The sequence below is a fragment of the Drosophila grimshawi genome, unplaced genomic scaffold (assembly GCF_018153295.1).
Source record: "Drosophila grimshawi isolate 15287-2541.00 unplaced genomic scaffold, ASM1815329v1 contig_311, whole genome shotgun sequence".
Lineage (NCBI taxonomy): Eukaryota > Metazoa > Arthropoda > Insecta > Diptera > Drosophilidae > Drosophila > Drosophila grimshawi.
Genome location: NW_025063098.1, coordinates 20,659,431 through 20,680,141, shown reverse-complemented (window position 1 = coordinate 20,680,141; position 20,711 = coordinate 20,659,431). Strand labels below are relative to the sequence as shown.

The 20,711-nt window shown below is 39.6% G+C and overlaps 1 protein-coding gene across 2 annotated transcripts; it reads left to right on the top strand.

The window, feature by feature from the left end:
- Window positions 1–11,450: 11,450 nt before the first annotated feature.
- LOC6567802 (calexcitin-2) lies at window positions 11,451–19,676 on the top strand. Of its 2 annotated transcripts, XM_001993556.2 has the most exons (6): window positions 11,451–11,568; window positions 15,819–15,957; window positions 16,854–16,906; window positions 17,234–17,353; window positions 19,045–19,409; window positions 19,471–19,676. In XM_001993556.2, exons 2-5 carry the CDS (start codon window positions 15,900–15,902, stop codon window positions 19,366–19,368), a joined length of 555 nt encoding a protein of 184 aa, XP_001993592.1. In that variant the 5' UTR covers window positions 11,451–11,568; window positions 15,819–15,899; the 3' UTR covers window positions 19,369–19,409; window positions 19,471–19,676. The 2 variants fall into 2 exon arrangements, with proteins under 2 accessions (XP_001993592.1, XP_032596042.1); XM_032740151.2 differs by having other exon boundaries at window positions 19,045–19,676.
- The last annotated feature ends 1,035 nt before the right edge of the window (window positions 19,677–20,711 follow it).

Sequence of the window (20,711 nt, the reverse complement as noted above, 5' to 3'; positions counted from 1 at the left end):
TCCTGCTACTGCTGTTGTTGTTGCAGATGGTTTTAACTATTGTTACTGATGTTACGGTTGCTTTTCACTTTCACGCTGGCAGTCAAGTTAGTCAGTCAGTTAGCTGAGCTGCTGGAGCTGCCAACTTAAACTCTTGCCCTGGCTAACTCTTTTAATAATAATACGCATTCACGTCTCAAGACCTTTATTTTTTTACAATGCTTTAAATATGGTTATTTACGAGATTTCCCAGCTTCACTTTACTTTTCTTTCCACGAGCTGCGCATTAATTAGCCAACGGTGGGCGTTACCGACGACGACGCTAAAACCGTAAAAAGCAGAATAACTCCAATGTCCAAAACCGTAAACGGGGGGCTCGTGCCCACTGGTTATATAACTTCGCTAATGCTGGGTGGCCTGGGGCGGGCAATATTAACGGTTTCGTTTTCTACAATAGCGCATGCGCCGTGCTTGCTGTCGATCAACGTTTTTGGGAAATTTTGTTTTTAGTTTTTTCCGCTTTTGGTTTTGGTTTTGAAGTTCCGCTCGATGTTGGTTAATGCGGCACATGCGAATCGTTTGCGACGAGCGCCAAAATGCAACTGTGCGGTGGCCAGGTTTGCTAACAAACATTTACCGTTTCGGTTACAGCGATGCTGCGCAGTCGGCGTCGACATTTGACTGTGGATAGTGTTGCATGCCCCGCAACAACAATATCACCGCAGCGGCAGCAGCAGCACCACCACCACCACCAGCAGCAGCAGCAGCAACAACAATAATAATAACAAAGCGATGCCAACGAAAGTGAAAAGACAGCGCGAGGCGGGCAAAAGAGCAACTAACAGCTAACAACAACAACATCAAAGAGCAACAACAGTAACATCAAACAACTACATCCACATTGATGACTGACTGACGATGACGCTTGGTTGGAATTGCAGAAGAAATATACATATAAGAAATAAAATATAATGAAAAGGGTAAGTTAGGCTTGCGTTAACATCAACAAATCATTCACCTGCAAATTATTCTAAATAAATGCGAAAATCAAAGTAAAATTGATCGCTTTTGAACTTAATCAACATTAAAATTATGATAATCGTTTAACTGACAGCCTTATTTACTTATTGACATATGGTTTAATTATTTAAATGTGATCTACTGCTATAATTATATACAACTATCGATATGGCTTAGTGTCTAGTTTTCAACACTGCCGACTTGTGAATTATTAATATGTAAATAATATTTGTTGATGGGAGAGAAGCCTGAGCATTACTTACAATGCATAATATACAATATATATGTGTTATACGAAGCATTACAAAAATATCATTGAATATGATCTAACTGTAAGCAATATAAGAAATATCTCAAGTACGTTTTAAATAATCTGATTGATAACAGGATAAAACAATAAAAAAAAGTTTCAGTCCGATTATAAATAGATGTAAATAATTGGCAATACATAATGAACTTGATTTAGATTTCTCTATATCAAATATAAGTTGTTTAACAGTTCAACGCGCCTAATTGACATATAATGTGATCTGTGATCTATACGGAACATGTTATCGTTACGAAAACTTCCATTATTATTGCTCATACGAGTATATCGCTGCAAACACTACATGTGCATTTGCTAAAGTGGCATGTGTAAGCACAAATTAGCAAGATGCAAACATGTTAATTACTGCATTTAAGTGCATTTACTAAATAGATTTTATAGACAATTTACAATCAAGCATTTGCTTAGGTATTTATGCTAAAAGTCAAGTGATATTTACAATAATTATTCTTAGAACGAACAAATTAATTGGAGCAACGTGATTGATCAGTCTAAGCGATGTCGGCCCAACAATCCAAACAGAGTGAATGGGAGTGAGTGACGGTGCTGCGAGTGCAACTGGGTGTTGGTGCGAGTTACTTTCGTTTTCATTACACACACAGCAGCAGCAGCAGCAGCAGCAGCAACAGCAGCAGCAACAGCGGCAGTAGCAGCTGACTCTGCAGGGTACACGTCCGCCCGGGCTGGCATCCGGACCCGCGCCCGACTTGAATTCCGCATTGATGCACAAAACCATAAGTCATTTTGCTGTTGCAGCAGCAAAGCCAATGGGGAAGTTGTTAATGCAACAGCATCGGCAACAGCAACAGCAGCAGCCGCATCAGCAACAACAATAACAACAACATTGGCTTGTTTACGCAGCCAATTGATCATTTAAGCCATGTTAAGTTGCTGCTGAGCTGCCAGCTTGTCAATTTGTTGTTGTGGGCGTTGTCATTGCTGCTGCTGCTGCTGCTGCTTCATGAAAAGTGTCTGGGACTGTTGCAGTTGTTTTTGTGGCGCGGTTTGCTGTTGCTATTGTACAATTAAGAGGCGCCTTGAGGTCCAGCAATTTGTTGATATTTGCTTGTTTGTTTGTTTGCCGCTTACCGTTGACGAACGTTAATCAAAATCAGTAAACCGTTGCTTGCACAATCGGCGAACATATTTATGGTGAAAAGTTCGAGACCCTAGTTAGGCTTAATATTGGGGCTATGTAGTAAGTCAAACAATGTAAGCTTTCTCAGGGTTGCAAAAAAAAAAAAAAAAACTAAAATTAACAAAAAAAAAACAAAAAAATTGTTCAAATTTAATGGAAAATATAAAAAAATTAAATGAATTTATAAGCGTACACCGTGCGGCGACAATCAACGGAAGCGTTGCGGGTCACTTGGACTCAGCCGCAGCGGCAACAAAACAAAGCAACAACAGCAGCCAAATTAGTCAAGCTAAGCCAAGTGAGCACGTAAATCTTTGCGTTGGCGTTGGCGTCGGGAGAAATCGTGGTTCGAGACCTTGAATGCAGCAATAGCCAGCCATCGCCATCAGTGGTGCATTGGGCGGCAATTTCACTGCGCCGTTGCGGCTGCTGTTATTCAATTGCAATTGCATCATAGCAACATGTGGCCAGGCCAGCTGATCGCCAGCAACGGATGCGGCGAGAGTTTTTTAAACCCGACAAGATCGAATAAAATAGCGAAACGGGCGTCGACAGCAGCACACACAGCGCCACAGCTGATCGACATTAGGCAGCGACGAGGCCCGCATTTGCATGCCACGCAGCAACCGCAACAACTGCAGCAGCAACAACAACAACATCAGCAACAGCACCAGCACCAGCACCAGCAGCAGCTTCAGTTAATATCGAAGCGTATCTTCATGATGCGCGCATTGCATTACCAAATGGCATCGGGCGCTTTCCACGCGGCTGACGCGCAGACTTTGCCATTGCCTCACATGAAAACGAAAGTGCTTCAAGTGGTTAGCCAGATGCTGTTGTTGTTGTTGTTATTGTTATTGCTGTTATTGTTATTGTTGCCCGGTTTATACTATTTGCTGGCGTTCACGATTAAATGTTGCCATCTCTGTCTTTTAGTTGTTGCTGCCGTGTTTCCTGTATCTCCATGTTGCTAGTGTGTTTCTGTTTGAATCGTTGCTGCTGTTGCAGTTGCAGTGGCGACTGCTGGCGCTGACAGTGGCAATGGCAATGGGAATGGGAATGGGAATGCCAACGTCGCATGCCACATGCGCCGCGTGCAGACCGGCGCGAAATATTTTGTTAAGCTTACAAAAAATATTTGTACACAATTGCAAGTCAACAAAAAACCATTCAGAGTTTGTAGCTGCAGTTGCAGCTGGGTGCAAAATAATATTCATGAAAGCTGTTTGATTTCAATTTAATAAAATTCCTATCAAACGGAATATGCTCAAAAAATGCTAGACAAAAATAATAAAATAAATAAATGTTTATGCGTAAATATTTACATAAGCTGTTTGCAGAGCTCAGAAAAGCTTTGAAAAATCCAAAAATATATGCTTAAGTTAATTTTATTAACTTTTAGTATTTGTAATTTCACGTTTTTTGTTTTTTAAATAAATTATTAAAAATAGTGAAGAGCACGTTTAGAGTATTCAAACTTCGACGCACTGCATAAATTAATAAATGTGAATTTCTTTTTTGTTTGCTGATATTTAACACATACTTGACTACATTCGTATTTGTTTATACTCTGCGCGTGTTTAGTTACAACCAACCGCAATGTTTATTAGTTACATGAAATGAGATAAATTTGTCTTTAACTATTGGTATTTCAAGTCGGCATTTTGTATTTGCAGCGCATTTTGTTTTCATTTGATTTTTTTTTAGCGAACAGTTTAGGTTGCTGAAAGTTTAAACACAGACTTGAAAATTAATGATAGGATAAGCGAAAAGGCCGTTCTTGGCTATAGAGATGTGTGCGTGTCGATTGCTCAGCCTTGAACAACTTCAGGCAACTTTACTTTAGGCACTGATTTTGCAGGTGGCGACCACACGAAAGACTCTATTTTTACATATATATCCGATTTCAGCTTCGTGAGCTGAACAGCGTTTCATATTAATATCAATTAGCGTTAACTAAATTGCCGGGAGACTCTGGTGCATGTTGTTTTTATTTTTTTTTATATGTGTCTTGTATTTTTCCGTTTTATATGTATTTTTTTTTCACATGATGGCCTGGGAAATTGCTTAACAATGCAACAGCAGCTATGCATTTATGTACCCACTACACCCTAGACTGGTTTGTTTATAGTGTGTGTTTTGCTTGTGGTGTATGCTTTTGCTTTTATTTCCGTTTAATAGATATGCAATTTAAATGCTTCGAACTCGATTGAACCCGCTTGCAGCAATAAAAACGCTAACAAAACTTGTCTGCCAAATAGCTATAAACAGGTGATTGTTTAGCCCCTTGCTGTGATTGTCTAATCAAAGTCAAGTAAAAACTAAGTGGCTAAATTATGTCATGCAGCGCAGAGAGTTATTGTTGTTTGTGCTTTTTGCGTCTTTTGTTTGCCGCAGTGCAGGCAAAATAAAGTGAGATAGAAAAATAATAATTTGCACGCCGTGCCCCTCGTAATTGTTTCTCTACACAACTACGAGCGTAAATAAATAAAGAAACAAAAGAAACTGCCATCAAGATGCGTTGATGTCAAACCACTAAATAAATATACATTTAAACACAGATTTGCACATTAGCTTTTCAGAGAAGTTTTATAGCAGACATATTGATCTTGCAAATATTAAACTTGCATGTGTACTGACAATACAATTTAACAAAACAAATATATAAACTTATTTCCATTTTTTAAATTAAATTTTATAAAAACAAAATCCCCCAAATAAAGTTGGAAATAATATTTGTTTTGCGTAGTATAATAAATTTGTGGGTAATAAAAACTCAAATTTAACGCAATTAAATTACTCAAAATACATTTTTGGCTAACCACATCCGCTAAAGTATTATAATTAAAGTTGCTCACATTTTCACTTTATTCTATTAATAAAAATTATATTTTTGTTTTATTTACTCATTCTTACTTTTATTTAAAATTTTCCATTGTTCAAACTTTCTTTGTGACAATGGTATAAGAAAGTTTGATGTATCACAAAGTTCAGCTCCGAATAAGAATGGTCGACCTCCCCAAAAGTTTGGCCTCGTTTGCACTACAATTGATTTTTTCTCTGAGTGTATGCAAATAGATGAGTTGGATTGCGACCCAGTAGACGTCGTTGTAGATGCATAATTACAAATTGCATATGAATTGTGCTTGATTTGACTTGTGAAAATGATTTCAGTTCGTATAAAAGGTCAGCCAAATGTCAGCTTTAAATTAAATACAATTTGTCTCCTTAAAATTATAAATCGCTTGGGTTTTAGTTGAGCAGCCACCGGATTTGACGATGACAGTCGTGGCTGGCTGACGTCTTTGTTTGATAAGAGTGTTTGTGTTATATCAGTTGACTATCATGAAAAAATCGTGGCTGGGGTCTTTTTTAGGTTTTGGCAAACATTTTGTCTGGGCGCTGGTTATCAGAAGAGCATTTGCAAAAGTGGCGCAGTTTCCGCGTTTCGTATCTGTGTATCTGTAAGATACAAATGCGGCAATTCTAAATCGGCAACATCAGGCGTTGTTCTGTTTTTCTTTTTTTAAGCAAAATTTGTGCACATGGTATTTTGTGTGTCATAACCTTCGCCTAGACCCCACACAAAAACACAAATGCTTACTACTTGAAGTGCCCACAGAGCCCATGCCTGCGTGCTGGGGCTCAAAGAGGTCGGCTAAGAGATAAATTAGCCTGACAAGCAGGCTTGCAAGCTGTCTGGACTGACCCAGTCTTTGCCATTTGGGCCATTGCCGACTACCGACTGCCGACAGCCGACCGCCGGCTGCTGAAGTTGCCTTTTTCATGGCTTCCGTTGTCGTTGCCGTTGCCAAAATCAATGGCAATTTTTCGGCTTCCGCTGTCATTTCAGCCACCCGCCTCAGGCCCTATCTCTAACCCCGGGCCCTCACTGCGGCAAGTGCCTGCCAAATAGGTCCGGCGGCGCAATAATTGTTATGATGCCGTCCGTTAGTCTAATATTTATTTTGCATATGTGTTGCATGTTTGGCCTCTATTTAGCAAATGCCCCAAGCTAGTTAATACCCTAAAATGCATGCAGTATATATTGACCAACTTTGCTTAGAGTTTCTGTTTGATACGTTCAATTTGTGCGATCTTATATAAAATGATCTAAAATTTTCTTGAACATTCGCTAAAAATAAATAAATCTATATCGCTATAATGCATCTATAGTATTAGTTTCATATTTTAGGGCATTCCCAGCTTCGATCCGGCATTGATTTGCTTACATAGGCTTAGTTTTTCGGTTGCAGTTTTGGATGCCAACGTTATGTTGCATGCCAGTGAAGGTCAGTTCCGTTGAGTGTGGGTGGGTGTAGGTGAGTGTGGCGGCTGCAAAAATTGCAAATTAAAATTCGTTTATTGTGCCAAATGTTATGCAAGTTTTGCACACATCCGTTAGATTTGTGTGGCCTCTAATCTTATAATTCCGATACACCACTGCAAGCTCGTGAAAATAATTGCACAAGCTCATGGGTCAGATGGAAAAATTAATTTAAGTGCAATTTCGGTGAGTAGCACAAATCTCGACTCATCTACTTGTGTGATTAAAACGACACAAGCCATTTATTTGGTTTGAGCATAAATTAAGCAGCGCACAAGCCGGTAAAAGCAGACCGAAAGATACATATGTAGATACATAAATACAAAGATAGTTAAACAGACAAACAGTGGCAGTGATATGCTGAAAACATTTGCAGGACATGTGTAATTTCTCACGTGATTCAGCAATGAAATCGAGATGATTTTGTCGGTATCTCGACTACGGTGTACTCTACACGGGATAAAACAGAATTCAATGATTTATGAAATTATTATTTAAGCTCAAACACAGATACTACTTTTGACAGTAGAGTGATGTGAGTGAAGTACTTGGAATAAAAATGAAAGCCCTAAAACTGTAGAGTTCTCCCTGTGAAAATATTATGTATACGAGTATATAAATAGTTGAAGATAAGCTTGAAAACAATTCATTGACTATCCACATCTCTGCCTCTTTTAACTATTTATCGTAAACTGCATAGTTCGAATATCACGCTTAGGATGAGTTCCCAAAAAAAAAGAAGAAAAAAAGAAATACATCTAAGCGAATAAACAAAAATTTCCAAATGAAACAAACAATACGATTGTGTGCTTTCTGGCTGCTCTCATTGTTGTTTGCTGGCATCAGCGCACAAAAGCAAAGTGCTTAAAAAATAACAGTAAATTACACACACACGAGTGCCACGCCCCCTTCACCGCCTTTCGCAGCGATGCATGACGAGCTTGCATTCTTTAAGGGACAGCTGATTTAATTCCGCGCCAAAGGATGCAAGGCGGGCCACAAATACACAAATCCACCCAGTGTTGAAGCGCATCCGCGCCATGAGATGCTTGCTAAGCAATGTGGGCGGAGCAGAGTTTGCACAACCACTGTTCCAACCGCTGCTGTACCTGTACTAAAACTCAAGCTTAGCACGCAGACCCCGACCAGAAGGATGTGGATTCTGTCGTGGATTCGCCGTTATAGCATGAATTTCTATGAGTGGAATTTTGTTGTAACACAAGTGTGTTCCAAATGGTTTTTCGGGCAGGGAAAAGGTGCAGTTAAAAATGCTTGCACATTTTGTACTTTGTTTGCCAACTGTGCCTAATATGTTGTTCAAATGTAATGTGTAACTTACTAAATACAATTACTAAATAATATTATATTAATTGGTCTTGAGCATATCCCAATCAATTCACAATTTAAATTCTTTACTCTTTAACCAGCTGGAGTCAGCTTATTTAGATCATTAAAGAAAGTCAAAAGTAATACAAAACTATGCATTGTGTTCGCAGACATCATCAAAACTATTAAATTAAATGAGTAATTTAAAACCGATGCACATTTGCTGAATATTCAATGAGAATTGCATATTGATTGCATATTTTTAAGAAGAAGGTATTGTAATAACTTATTTATTGCATTTTAGTCATGCAGCATGAAAATAGAGTTTATAATGTAGTTCCGTAAAAGTATTTATTTAGGAATATATGAGAATTTTTCTTGCAAAACTAGTACACCAATATTCACAAGGAATTTAGGCAAAATAAATTTATGAAAATTCGACGATCTATTATATATCCTTTTAAAGAAGTTCGGCATCTTTCACTGCGTCAGCTGCGTAGTTTGTCTATATGCTTTTTTGGCCACTACCAGAGCATTTCATTACATGGGATTTTCTTGGTCTATTCTATTGTATTTAGCTCTCATGCAGTGCTTGTTATTGTTTAGTGTGTTCCTTGCCATTGTTATTGTTGTTGTTCTTGTTGTTGTTGCAGTTGTTCTTGCTTGTTGTTGCTTGTTGTTGTTGTTGGAAAGGTGCTGCTGTAGAAACACTAAACAATACAGCGAAATTACTTAATTTCATGTTGGTCTAATCAAGTTACCATTGCCGAACGCCAGAAGCAAGTGTGTGGCTGGCACGGAAGTCCGCACAAAAGCGTGCAACGGGAATGGCACGGAAAAGTGTGTGCAGCTGCAGACTGCCAGCAAATAACGTGCTGTTGCCGTGTCAAGCTCACATGTCTGTGTATGTGTGTGTGTGTGTGTGTATGAGTGAGTGTATACATTTCCCTGCCCAATCTGTGCTTTGCTGTAAATACGTTTTAAGACCCCGAAGTGACCTGGCTGCTGCCATATCTTTTATGGTTTTTCGTGTTTCTGTTTGGGTGGGTAACGTTTAGTGGCCGCTCATTCATGCTTAGCAGCAGCAGCAGCAAAATCAGCAGTAAGGCAACAACAACACGAAATAGGTGGACAGCTAAACGGTGGCAACAACAGCACACAAAAACAACAACAACAAGAGCATCTAGCAAAACGAAAGCAAAAACTATACAAGGCTTGCAAGCATTTAACATTTGTCTGGGGACTGGGCCAGTGCTGGGCCCCGGCCCATGTTAATCTGAAAGTGTGTCAATGTCGACATCCGTTTCCTTTTTGCCAAGGCAAACGTCTGCTTGAACAGAGGCGGAGGCGGAGACGGAGGCAAAGCCAGAAGCAGTTGCAGGTGCACTCATATGGCCACTTGAGATGCAAACAGGTAAAAGGGCCTCAAATTTAAACATTTGTCTACTCCAACACGCACCGTCGCACAAAACACACACACAGACACGCACACACAACCACACACTCCCCCAATCACACATACACACACATACACACACACTCAGAGATGTGCACAGCGACACTTGTCATGGAAACGAAACGAAACTTGGCGAACATTGGTAAAACGGTCATCCGCAACAGCAGCCAGGAACGTTTTGGCAATGAAACATGAAGATGGCGCTCTTGATTTTTGTGGATTTTAAGCCCAGGCTGACAGCACAGCGGGCGGTCTATTCTGTTGGCCACTTTTTCACTGTGATAAATTGGCAGCGACATTTCAGCAGGAGTTAACAATTACCAGCACACATACACAGTTGTGTGTATGTGTGTGTGTGGGTGTGTGAGTACCGTGTGTAATTAAAACCAAGAAGACCAGGCATGAAATTGTTTTGCTTAAATGGTTTTGGCTGGTGGTCCACATTTGGATATGATCGAATGAGAATGCGCCACCACTTTCATAATGCTGCCAACTAGCACCACTGTGGTTGTATGTATGTGTGTGTGTGTGTAATTGTGGGTTTGTGTCAAGGCTATGCTTAAAAATGTTCCAGAACAATTGCTCATACTTTTGATTTGTTGTATTTCTGGCCCTTGCACTGTACAAAATATGCAGCCATAAACTGTGCTATAAAAAAATAATGGCGGTTGGGTTGGATTAGAAAATTTATGTTATGTTGAAAGTTTGACACTTTTCTTCTGAAATGAAGTAATTATAATTTTTGTTTATGCACTGCTACAACTATGAAAAATAACTTATTATGTTATTAGAATAATATATAAAAAAATAAACACAGTTATTACAGCTGCATACAACAGAAATAGTATTTGGCAAAACTTGACAAAAAATACATTTAGAAAAGAATGCAATTAAATTAGCTTATTTATATAGTAGTCCCAAAATAACACGATAATCATTTCTGGTAAATAATCTTTCATAGTTTTCATAATTATATTCTAAACTTTAGTATTCAATTTTAACTATGCCCATTTTATAATACATTATAGCTAGAGCAATATATTAAATATAATGTATACGACTTTTGTGTAAATAAAAATGGTCTAAAAAAATAATAAACCCGTAGTTGGAAACTCTTTTTAGCAAGTTTTACAATTAGCATCACCCTTTAACATTGTTGTGGACACCTCTCTACGTAAATATGTCAATCAAACCGCTTATTTAATCTCTTTTTGGGCACCTAAGCAGAATAGTAAATAATGCTGCGATTAGATTAGAATCAGATAAAGTACAGTTTAAGCATTTTTGTTATCTGATTCCATTCGTTCTGTTGCAAATTGCTTAATGATTGCCTTTAGCAAAAAAAACCTTAGTTTGCACTTTAGTCAAATAATAAATGGAAAATTCGCAATAATTAAAATACAATTAAATTAATTTAGCAATTTCTGCAAGTGTTAAATCTCCAAAAATCAAGCGGACACAGAAAATGCCGCATGCTGTCCTGTAACGCAGCACGTGGTAGCCGAAATATTAACTGCACACTGTCACACACACACTGGCGCAATAACACCGTTGCAGCCAGAAGCGACAAGTGCAGAGCTGCGTCGACAGCGACGCAGACGCAGCGATAAGATAAAACGTGTGATGACAAAAAGCACCCAAAGCGAAGCACGACGACGACGACGGCAACGACGAAGGCAACGACGACCATGTCGACAACAATGACGACGGACGCCGAAGTTCTGCAACGAGGCAACGGCGACTGCGACGCGTCTCTGCTGAAGCCGACGCTGACGCCGACGTCGTTGCCTTTGCCGTTGCCGTTGCCATTGCCATTGCTGGCTGTTGGTTGGTGCTGGCTGCTTATAAAAGGCGCTGCCTCGCCACGAGTGAACATCACAAAACATCGAGGCGCCTTGCCGAGCACACAAGCCCTGAGTGGACGCCATTTAGACATCCATATTAGCAGCCACAGCCACAGTCAGTGTCAAAGTCAGAGTCAGAGCTAACCAACGGTAAAGTGAAACAATAACACTATCTTTTCGTGTGTATTTGTATGTGTGTGTGCGTGTGTGTGTGTGTGCGTGTAAGTGCGAGTGCATTTGTATTTGTGTTAAGAGTTTCCGTTACAAAAATAAAGCAACTATTTTGAAAACACAATTCAAAAAGCGACAAAAGAACAAGAACAAACGGCAAATAACGAGCAGAAGTTCCTCAAAATATTATGAAGAACCAGTGAGCAGAAGGGTGAGAGACATGCAAATGCCAGCGTTGTCAAGTGGGTTGCTGGCTGGTTGTCAGCTTTTGTAAGGAACTTCGCCCACCTGACCCTTGGTAAAAGCAGATCCGCCTCATTATCATCAACATTGTGAAGACCGAAAACTTAACTGGTTCAATGTGATGAATTCATTCAAAGAGATGACGGCCAAAGTTTTTCAAACTTTTTTTTTTGCAACAAAAAAATACAAATCGTGAAAAATATGCAAATAGTTCTGCTCAAGGATCCTTGTCCTGTCACGGCTTGTTTGGCCAACCGCTGTGGCCAGGCGTCGTGTGCGCCGTAGGCCTAAGCCAGCGCCACTGGCTCCCACTCTGTCTCCCTCGTTATTCCTGTCTCTTCCTCTTTCTCTCTTTTGTGTGTGTTGTTGGTCACCAAATTAAATGTAAATTAATGCAAATTACACCAAATTACTGCATGACACACAATGCAACAATGCAACAGTAGCAGCAGAACACAGCTCGCAGTTTACAACAGCAGTATCTGCCCCCAACCAATGGGCTGCATCGCCAGATAAAAGACTGTCGCATTCTCTATTATTTTAAATTGGCTGGGCAAATTTGCGGCATCGCAAAAGTAATTAGCGACCATTGTAAACTGTGTCACATATAAGCAAGTCCAACCACAATCTGAAACAGCAAAGAAACAGCTGCCCCTACAGATGAGACTGATGAGAGAGAGAGAGAGAGAGAGAGGGACTAAAGGCCTATTCACTCAAGAAGTAAAATGTAATCTCTGAATTCACATGGAACGGTAATTTGCCAAGAATTTACATTTGCTGCTGAAGCCTTTAATAATTGAATATATAAAGAAATCAAATTATTTTGATAAAATACATCTTTCGTCAATAGGTCAAGAATTGGGTTAACAGAATTAGGCCAGGGGGCTGATAATTTCTGATATTTTACATATGATGTCCTATCTCAAAAACTAGATACTTCAAAGTACTTCTATTGATTGCTTAATGAAAGGAAATGACACAAAGAATTTTAGCTTGTAACTTTATGGTAGAGTTCGGCAGATTTAACTAATATTCGATTAAAGTTATAATAATACTCCTTCTAAGCTCAGAGTGAATTTAAAATTGGCATTTTATTTTTCAATTGATGGTTGATTAGCATCAAACAATAAAAATAAAGCTTATTCCAAAGCATTTTGATTTGGTAAAAGTTGATTTATTTTCATTTAACCAAGTAACTTTAAAGCAATCAAAAATTCAGTAAGAAAATTCATCGGGTTTTTATGGAAGTCTTGGCAAACTTTCATTCGTGAAGCCAAAAATTACAAAAGTCCAAGCCTTACAAATTTTGAATAAGCAAGTAAAATGGTGTTTTTCCTGCAATAGCAAAAGGTATCAAACTTATGAAACTCGATGCAAATTTAAATTGATTGTTTCAAGCCAATTGTGTGGAAGCCCCATGACGATATTTAATGGTGTTCAGAAATGCGCAGTAAAGTCAAAGCTCTGCTCAAATGTCAATTAAAAATTTGATGGCTTCATATTTGGCTAATAATTATAACGTCAATGATAAATGTTAATAGGCAGTGCGCCATAAAAAACTCAACCAAAAATTTGGCATTGGTATTTGGTATAAGGAGCAAAGACTGGGTCTAATTAACGAGCATGACTGTTATTGACTGGGCCGCTGCCATAACCACAGCCAAAGCCATTTTGTGGTTTGGCATGCGTGGTTTTTATGCACTGGCGTATTAGTATTGATATTGGTAATTAATGCGGGACTTGACACACAGCTACAAACATAATGAGCGGATAACGAACGGGATATGGTTAAAGAGCCGGGCAACAGGAAGTGAAAATATAAACGGAAATGGGTTAACGTTCATTTAACCTATTCGAATTGGCAAAAAAAATTAGGAAAACAAATTAGAGCGCAATGCTTTATTTCGGCTTTATGTCGGATTGTCGACCACACCACGTGGCGTATGCATAATGCAATAATATGTCGCAAAAGAGCTGGAATTCAATTGTGCGCTTATTTAATTATTAATTTCAGCAGTCGTGTACTATTGAAAGGTTTAAAATTTCATTTTCAATTTAAGACCAGTATGTAAATGAAAGCCAATTCCATAGCTGACACATTTTCCTTAATTCCATCTCTGAGAGCGGCTTACAGTTTGCATGCGTCGTGGCAAATGAATGAGCAAAACATTCAAACAAAAAAAAAACAAACTGAACCTTTTTGCTGCTTGCTACAAATTAAAATGAAAAGGTCTTTAAATTGAATTACATTTTGCTTTTTATATTTTTGCATACTTTGCGTAAACCGAATCGACGTTTACATTTTATATTCTTGTATTTCCGCCCATACTTAATAATTTCCAGGTGCGTTGACAGTTAATAACCCATGGCAAGGCAGGCTTGTGTGTATTTGGGTGTGCGTGGTTAATGTGCTCACATTCCAATTGACAATCTGATATTAAAATGAATATTTAAACACATTTCTTAATGTATTTATTCAGTTAAACAAATGTTGCACAAAAAAATACAATTATATTAATTTTTTCAACGTATGACGTATGATTTGGCATATTTGCATAATTAGGAACATTTATTTGAATTTGAATTTTGTAAATCAATTTTTTTTTAACTGTGGAGAAATGCTCAATTATATTTAGAATAATTTTAGCTGGCATCAGGTCGAGTGCTCTTTTATTTTATTATTTTTTATATACACGCCAATATATTTCACATCCCGCCCCGAATCATCTTCAGATAGAGATTCACGGATTCCATCAGCTTTCAAGTTTAAAATATACTTGAACTGTAGCCAGCGGGCAGTTAAAATTTGCTGAAGGCGTTTTTTTGAATTGCATTTCTTATCTTACCATGAACTTAGTAGTATTAGCTTTGGCAATGAACACACCGTCTTGACAAGATCGCAATTTCAAATAGTATTGAGAGCGTTATAAAAATGTTTATTGTTATTAATCAGGTAGCTGGCGTAAAGAAATATGAGAAATTTAATTTATTTTCCAAAGTGCATTATTATAAAGGAAAATGGCTTTTCATTTTCAAAGTCGTTTAGCTTTACGGCCAGCCAGCCATCCAGCCAGCCAGCCAGCCAGCCAGCTCATCAACCAGCCGTAAAGCCATTGGCATCAGCTGAACAGCTGAATCCGCATCAGCATTCTCATCCGCATCTGGTGTGTTGTCGTTGCCATCGTCATCAGTTTCATTGCATTGCGCTTTCCACTTGACATCCTGCCTGCAATTTCCTTGTTCAAAAAATATGCTTTGCCTTTGCTGCAGTGCGAGGAGATGATAAATAAAACAGCAGATTGCTGCAAGGTGATTCGGTAGCTTGGCCACAGTAAACTAAAAGTAAACAGTGCTTGAATGACGCCCATGGCCACACCCACTTTACGCACATAGCAACAATAACAACAACCACCCACACGGGTTAACGGCTGTGCAACAAAAGCAGAAAGCGGCCTGTTTAAGGCTGACAATGACCATGCCCATGTGTGATGAATGGGCTGCGTTGTGGTTTATATGGCATGCTCTGATTTAGTGAACCACTTTTGGCCTCGTTGGCTGTTTGCTTTTGATTGAAGGTTAAATGAGGCATGCCACGCAATGCTGACACAGAGACAAGCACAAATACAGACACAGATACCCCTTCTCCGCTTGCCCCTCTCCGTTTCGCAGTTGAGAGCTCGTCGTACTTTTGCATTTGCATAGCGCGCAGGGATGCGCAGGGATGTGCATCCTTAGACAGTTTTATTTTATTTCCTTTTGCAGAATTAGCTGGCATCAAGCTTATACCATCTAAGGCAAAGCGTTGCACTTTTAGCGTCATCCCATTTTACGAGTCATCAGCGGGCCAAGATTTCGTTGCCTAACACGCTCCTAATTGAGTACTCTTTAAAATTGCAGATATTTCTCAGTCTCAGCGTAATTTATTTGGTCTTTTTTTTTATTATTCTCTTTCTCTTTTATGTGTTACTATTGTTCTTTCATTGCAGCTGTTGACGTGCAACGACTAAACAACGGAGACCCAAAGCTTAAAGTAAAACAGAAAGAAAAGTTTATATACTTCTATAAAAATGTCCATCTCCGATTTTCGCAAAAAGAAGCTGCTGTTCCTGTTCAATGTCTTCTTCGGTGAGTAGCAGCAGAAATCCTCCGCCTAATGAAAGCTGCAAAACAAATTATTTTGTGAAATTAAACTGAATATGTGAGATGTGTGTTAAACGTCTAGATGTGTGCCAATAGACAACTTCATCGAACCTGCCACTCGAGTTCATGCAGTTAAAGCAGCAACATAGTTTCTTTCAATTTATTCAATTCAATTTTTCAACATGCGCTGCACATTGCGTGCACTTATTTGCGAGTTGGCATTATTCACTCCATATGCTGGCTCTTACGCAGAAGTTGTGCACTTTTAAACAATTGACTTGCAAATTTGTATTGTGCGCTGAAAAGCAGGCAAGAATTTTGTTGCTTTTGTAAGCGAACATATGCCACAGTTGTGGGCCAACGAATGTGCAACAGAGGTTGAGTGCTTTTCGATGATGACTAATTGTCAGGTAGTAAGCAGCAGATAGTCGGGCTCCTTTGGCCCATTGCCATTCAGCAGCAGCAGCAGCACCTGCACTTGCCACCACAATAAAATACAGGCGCCAAAAACTTGACACTGAAATTTGAAGTGTCCATTTGCACACGACTGTTGCAGTCGTAACACCAATGCCTATGACATGCCCACTTTGAATGCAGGCGCCGCGCCAAACTACCTGCCAAAAAAAAAAAAATAAGGAACTCACAAGAATAAGTAGGCATGGGCAAAAAAATCTGATGGGCACTCTGACAATTTCTGGAAGTACAACTTTGTGCTAGCAGCGCCGTTTAAGTGGCTTTAAGGTTCCCTCGTTTAGTCGTTCATTGATTTATTGCTTTTGTTTTTTTTTGGAATCACAAACAACCGACTTGCAACTGTACGAAAATATGCAAACAATGCAACTCATGCGGAATTGGCCAAAATACGAACGCGACCAAAACAGATGTGAACCAAAGCGGCGAAATTGATGTGAAGGACTTCGAGCTGGCCATCGAGGTAAGTGGACCAGAAGCAAAACACAAGCCATTCAAATCGGCCAAAACAAATGTGGAAAAATTAGAATTTCTGCTGATGAATATGCAATAGCTGAATGTATAAAATAAAAAACAGCTAAACTTAATACAAAAATGTGCATACTAAAAAGTATCTTGCCGATTTTTTGTTGGTCTCCTGCTGATTTTACATGCCATTTTCACTGGCTGTTTTTTGTTTGGTTTTGGGCAATTGAGTTTTTTTTTGTTTTTTTTTTTTTTGTTTATTTAGCTCGTAACTGATAACTCAATTTATGCTGAAATTTGTTGGTGTTATTGTTGTTGTTTGCAGCGTGTGTGCAAACTGCGCGGTTGGGCAAAGGACACACCAAAGAACAAGGAGACTTACGACGTCATGATGGAAATTTGGACTGGTCTCCGATCGAAGGCTGACAAGGATAACGATGGCCAGGTGAGTCCACAGCCAGTCAATTTGAATATCATAGTGTGGGAGTGTTGTTGTCTGTGTGCAACAATAAAGGAAAAGGCAACTGCATGTCAAGTGATTCGTTTTGGGTTTACTGCTTGCCATTTTGAATGGCTCCATTGTCGGTAGTGAAAGTGTGAAATCTATGGCCTGTACTCGATGCCATTGTCAGCTGTTGTGAAGTGGTTCTCGCCACATCACACGTACCCACACACACACACACACATAGATAATATTTCTGAAAACGTGTAACTGCAAAAATGACAATGTCAGTCGCATTCCGCCCGGAGAGGAGAGAAAAAAAACTGTTCATAAATTTTCTTTTTATTGCTGTGGAGGGGCTGGTTGTTGGCGGGTGGCTGTGTGCCAGTAAGCAAATTCCACATCTACAACAATGGACGGAAATTGAATTGTGAATTATTTGAGTAATGCAGTCGCAGTTCCGGGCCACGACTTCAGTTTAGTTTTCCAGGCCGCTGCTCATTACAATGACAAACTTTACAGCCGCTTGGGCTCGGCTTTGGGATCGGTTCCGCCACAAAGATGTATTCCGTGCACATTCCTTAATCAGACTGCGACTGCACAAATTAAATTATGGAGCAAGCCGTGCTTCAAAATACTTATTTGTAGAATGAAAGGGCAGTTGCAGTTGCAGGTGCTTCAGGTCTGTATTGTCCCCGCAGCTTGATGTGGTTCGGCAGCAGTTTGCCGCACTTTGATTGTGGCACAGATAGCCGCAAAGTTTTTGGCACTTAGCCAGCAACTTGACAAAGTTCGCTGCAAATAAGCTGAAGTCAACTATTTGCGGCCTTTGTGCAGTCTTTGGGCTTCACGCTGCCCATATTTGGATTTATAGTTGCAGCCTTAACTCATTTTAGACAGTACAAAGCAAAAGCAGAAGCAAATTTGGAAAAAGGAAGCGGCAACCATACATAAACAACAACTGGAACAGCTAAAGCTAGCCAGAGACACGGCCAAGGATATGTCCATGTGTGTGTGTGTGCGTCTGTGTTTGTATGGCCCTTTTGGCATTTCAATTTGGCAACGCGCACCATTTAGATGCAATAAACATTAAAAATATGCAGTTAGTTCAACTTGAGGGCGGTTATGGGACTTAGGGCAAGGAGGGGGCATTCGGGTCTGTCAATTCACCCTGCAATTGATGGCGCTGACCGCACATTGTCTGGTGTTTTGCTTATTTATGAGCACATTAAAACATGACCATCCACCTCAGCTATGACCAAATTTAACGTTTTGCTCCACTATAAACAGCAGCTCGTAGTCAAAGTTTGTTAGCCGGGTGGGTCAAGGAGCAGTAACTTGTTCAATTTGGTCAAGGCGTCGATTGCTGATGTTGCGGTAATTGCTATTGTTTGCCAGAACAACAAAAAAGAATCGCTTATAAACGGTTGGGCATAATGCGCAGATCGCATAAATTACAGCCCGCATGAAGTCGGACCCCAACCCCAACCCCCACCGCACACCAGCCATTATGATGTTTTATGAGCAGCTGACACGCCCACCTGCGGCAAGATGCTTTATGTGCTTTTCAGCGCGATTGGAGCGTTACACATAAATTGATGCCTTTCAAATAGACTTCTCTCTCTCTCTCTCTCTCTCTCTCTCTCTGTCTCTCTAACTCTCACTCACACTTTCTGCTTATCATTGTGCTGCAGGTCAGCGTGGATGAATGGTGCAACATGTGGGACGCATACGCCAAGGATCCCAGCAGCGTAATGGACTGGCAGAATGCGTATATGAACTTTATGTTCGATTTGGAGGATGCCTCACATGATGGCGGCATCGATGTGAAGGAATTTACGCTGGTCTGCTCCAGTTATGGGCTGGACAAGAAGGAGTGCGAGGAGGCATTCAGCAAAATGGCCCAGGGTCAGGACGATGTGACTCGCGAGCAGTTCGCCAACTTGTGGAAGGAGTATTTTGCTGCCGAGGATGCGAACGCCCCCGGCAACTTCATCTTTGGCAAGACCACATTCTAACTGCAGTCCAGAGATGCCTGATCGATTTGGTCTTTGTCACTGTTAGTAAATGCAAATAGTAAAATATCAAATTTCAATTCTAATTTAATGCTGAGTTAACAGGCAACCTCAAGTTCCATTTCAATTTTGGCAATTTATAGTCCAGTTAGCAGTTAGCAGTTAGCACTCCCAAATGCTCTGATGTTTTATAATTAAATGTTCTTGTCAACGGTACTCAACTCACCTTTTGCTCAATTCAATGTTCTAATTTGGTAGCCCAATTTGTTAAATCAAAAATTAATTAAATCAAAAACTAATTAAATCGAAAATCTCTATTTATGTACATTTTATATACTACTAATATCTAACTATGTATGACTAATTGTTGGATGTGCAAACTCAATATGAAATTTACATATATCCCAATGCTCAATTAGAACAGGATTCGTGTTATCTTGTGAACGCTGTTAATGCGTAAATTAAACCAATTAAACTGTCAAATTGTTTTGTGTGTGTAGTCGTAGTTTATCGTCCCAATCTCTGACGTTTAAATATAAATATAAATGTAAAGTGTTCCAACAAATTACAAACAATAAATGCTAAACATCTACAACAAAAGCTATTACTTGTTGCGGTTCCACTGGCCGTCGGGGGTGGCGCCCCAATTTGAAATCCTCGTCGTCGCCGCCCCATGTTATGGAAACCGATAAAATCAGCAATTGGGTGGCAATTTATGAAAATTATAATTTTACTTGGGGCAACAAATAACCTTCGGTTCAGCTACGTTGTCTAGCTTGTGTGCACTTCGCAGCGATTTACCATCCCGCGGGGGCGGCTACGTAATTTATGCAACTGCATGTGTGTATAACTCACTTGCTATGCGCATACATAGCCACAAAGCTGTGGCTTTCCGAGTGTAACGCACACAGATGCTCCAAAAGCTTTCCGGTTGCACGATTTTATAAATGTCTGCAGTTTGAATTTGTGTTTTATTCGCATTTCAAAAGTAACGTCAAAAGCTCGTTTGGCGAAAGCTGTGCGCTTAGCGTTTTGTAGCGGCGAGCTTTTGTACGTCGTTTCGTTGGCCTTGCCTGACTTTGAGAATAACTTTGGCGACAAGTGGCAGCGCAGCTGAGAGCATTTGATTTTCCGCAAAAATTCACTTCGACTCTCCGCGCATCAAGAAACCGTTTCAGTTTTGAAACGTGCGCCGTAATTCTTAAGAGATTCATTGCTATTTAATAGCGCGAGCTCTCTAAGATTAATGCTCAATAAAATGATCATTATAAAATCTCTAAGAGAAATAGTTTACGCGCTTAATTATCTGTTTAGTATATATTGAAGTTTGAATTTTAATGAGGAAA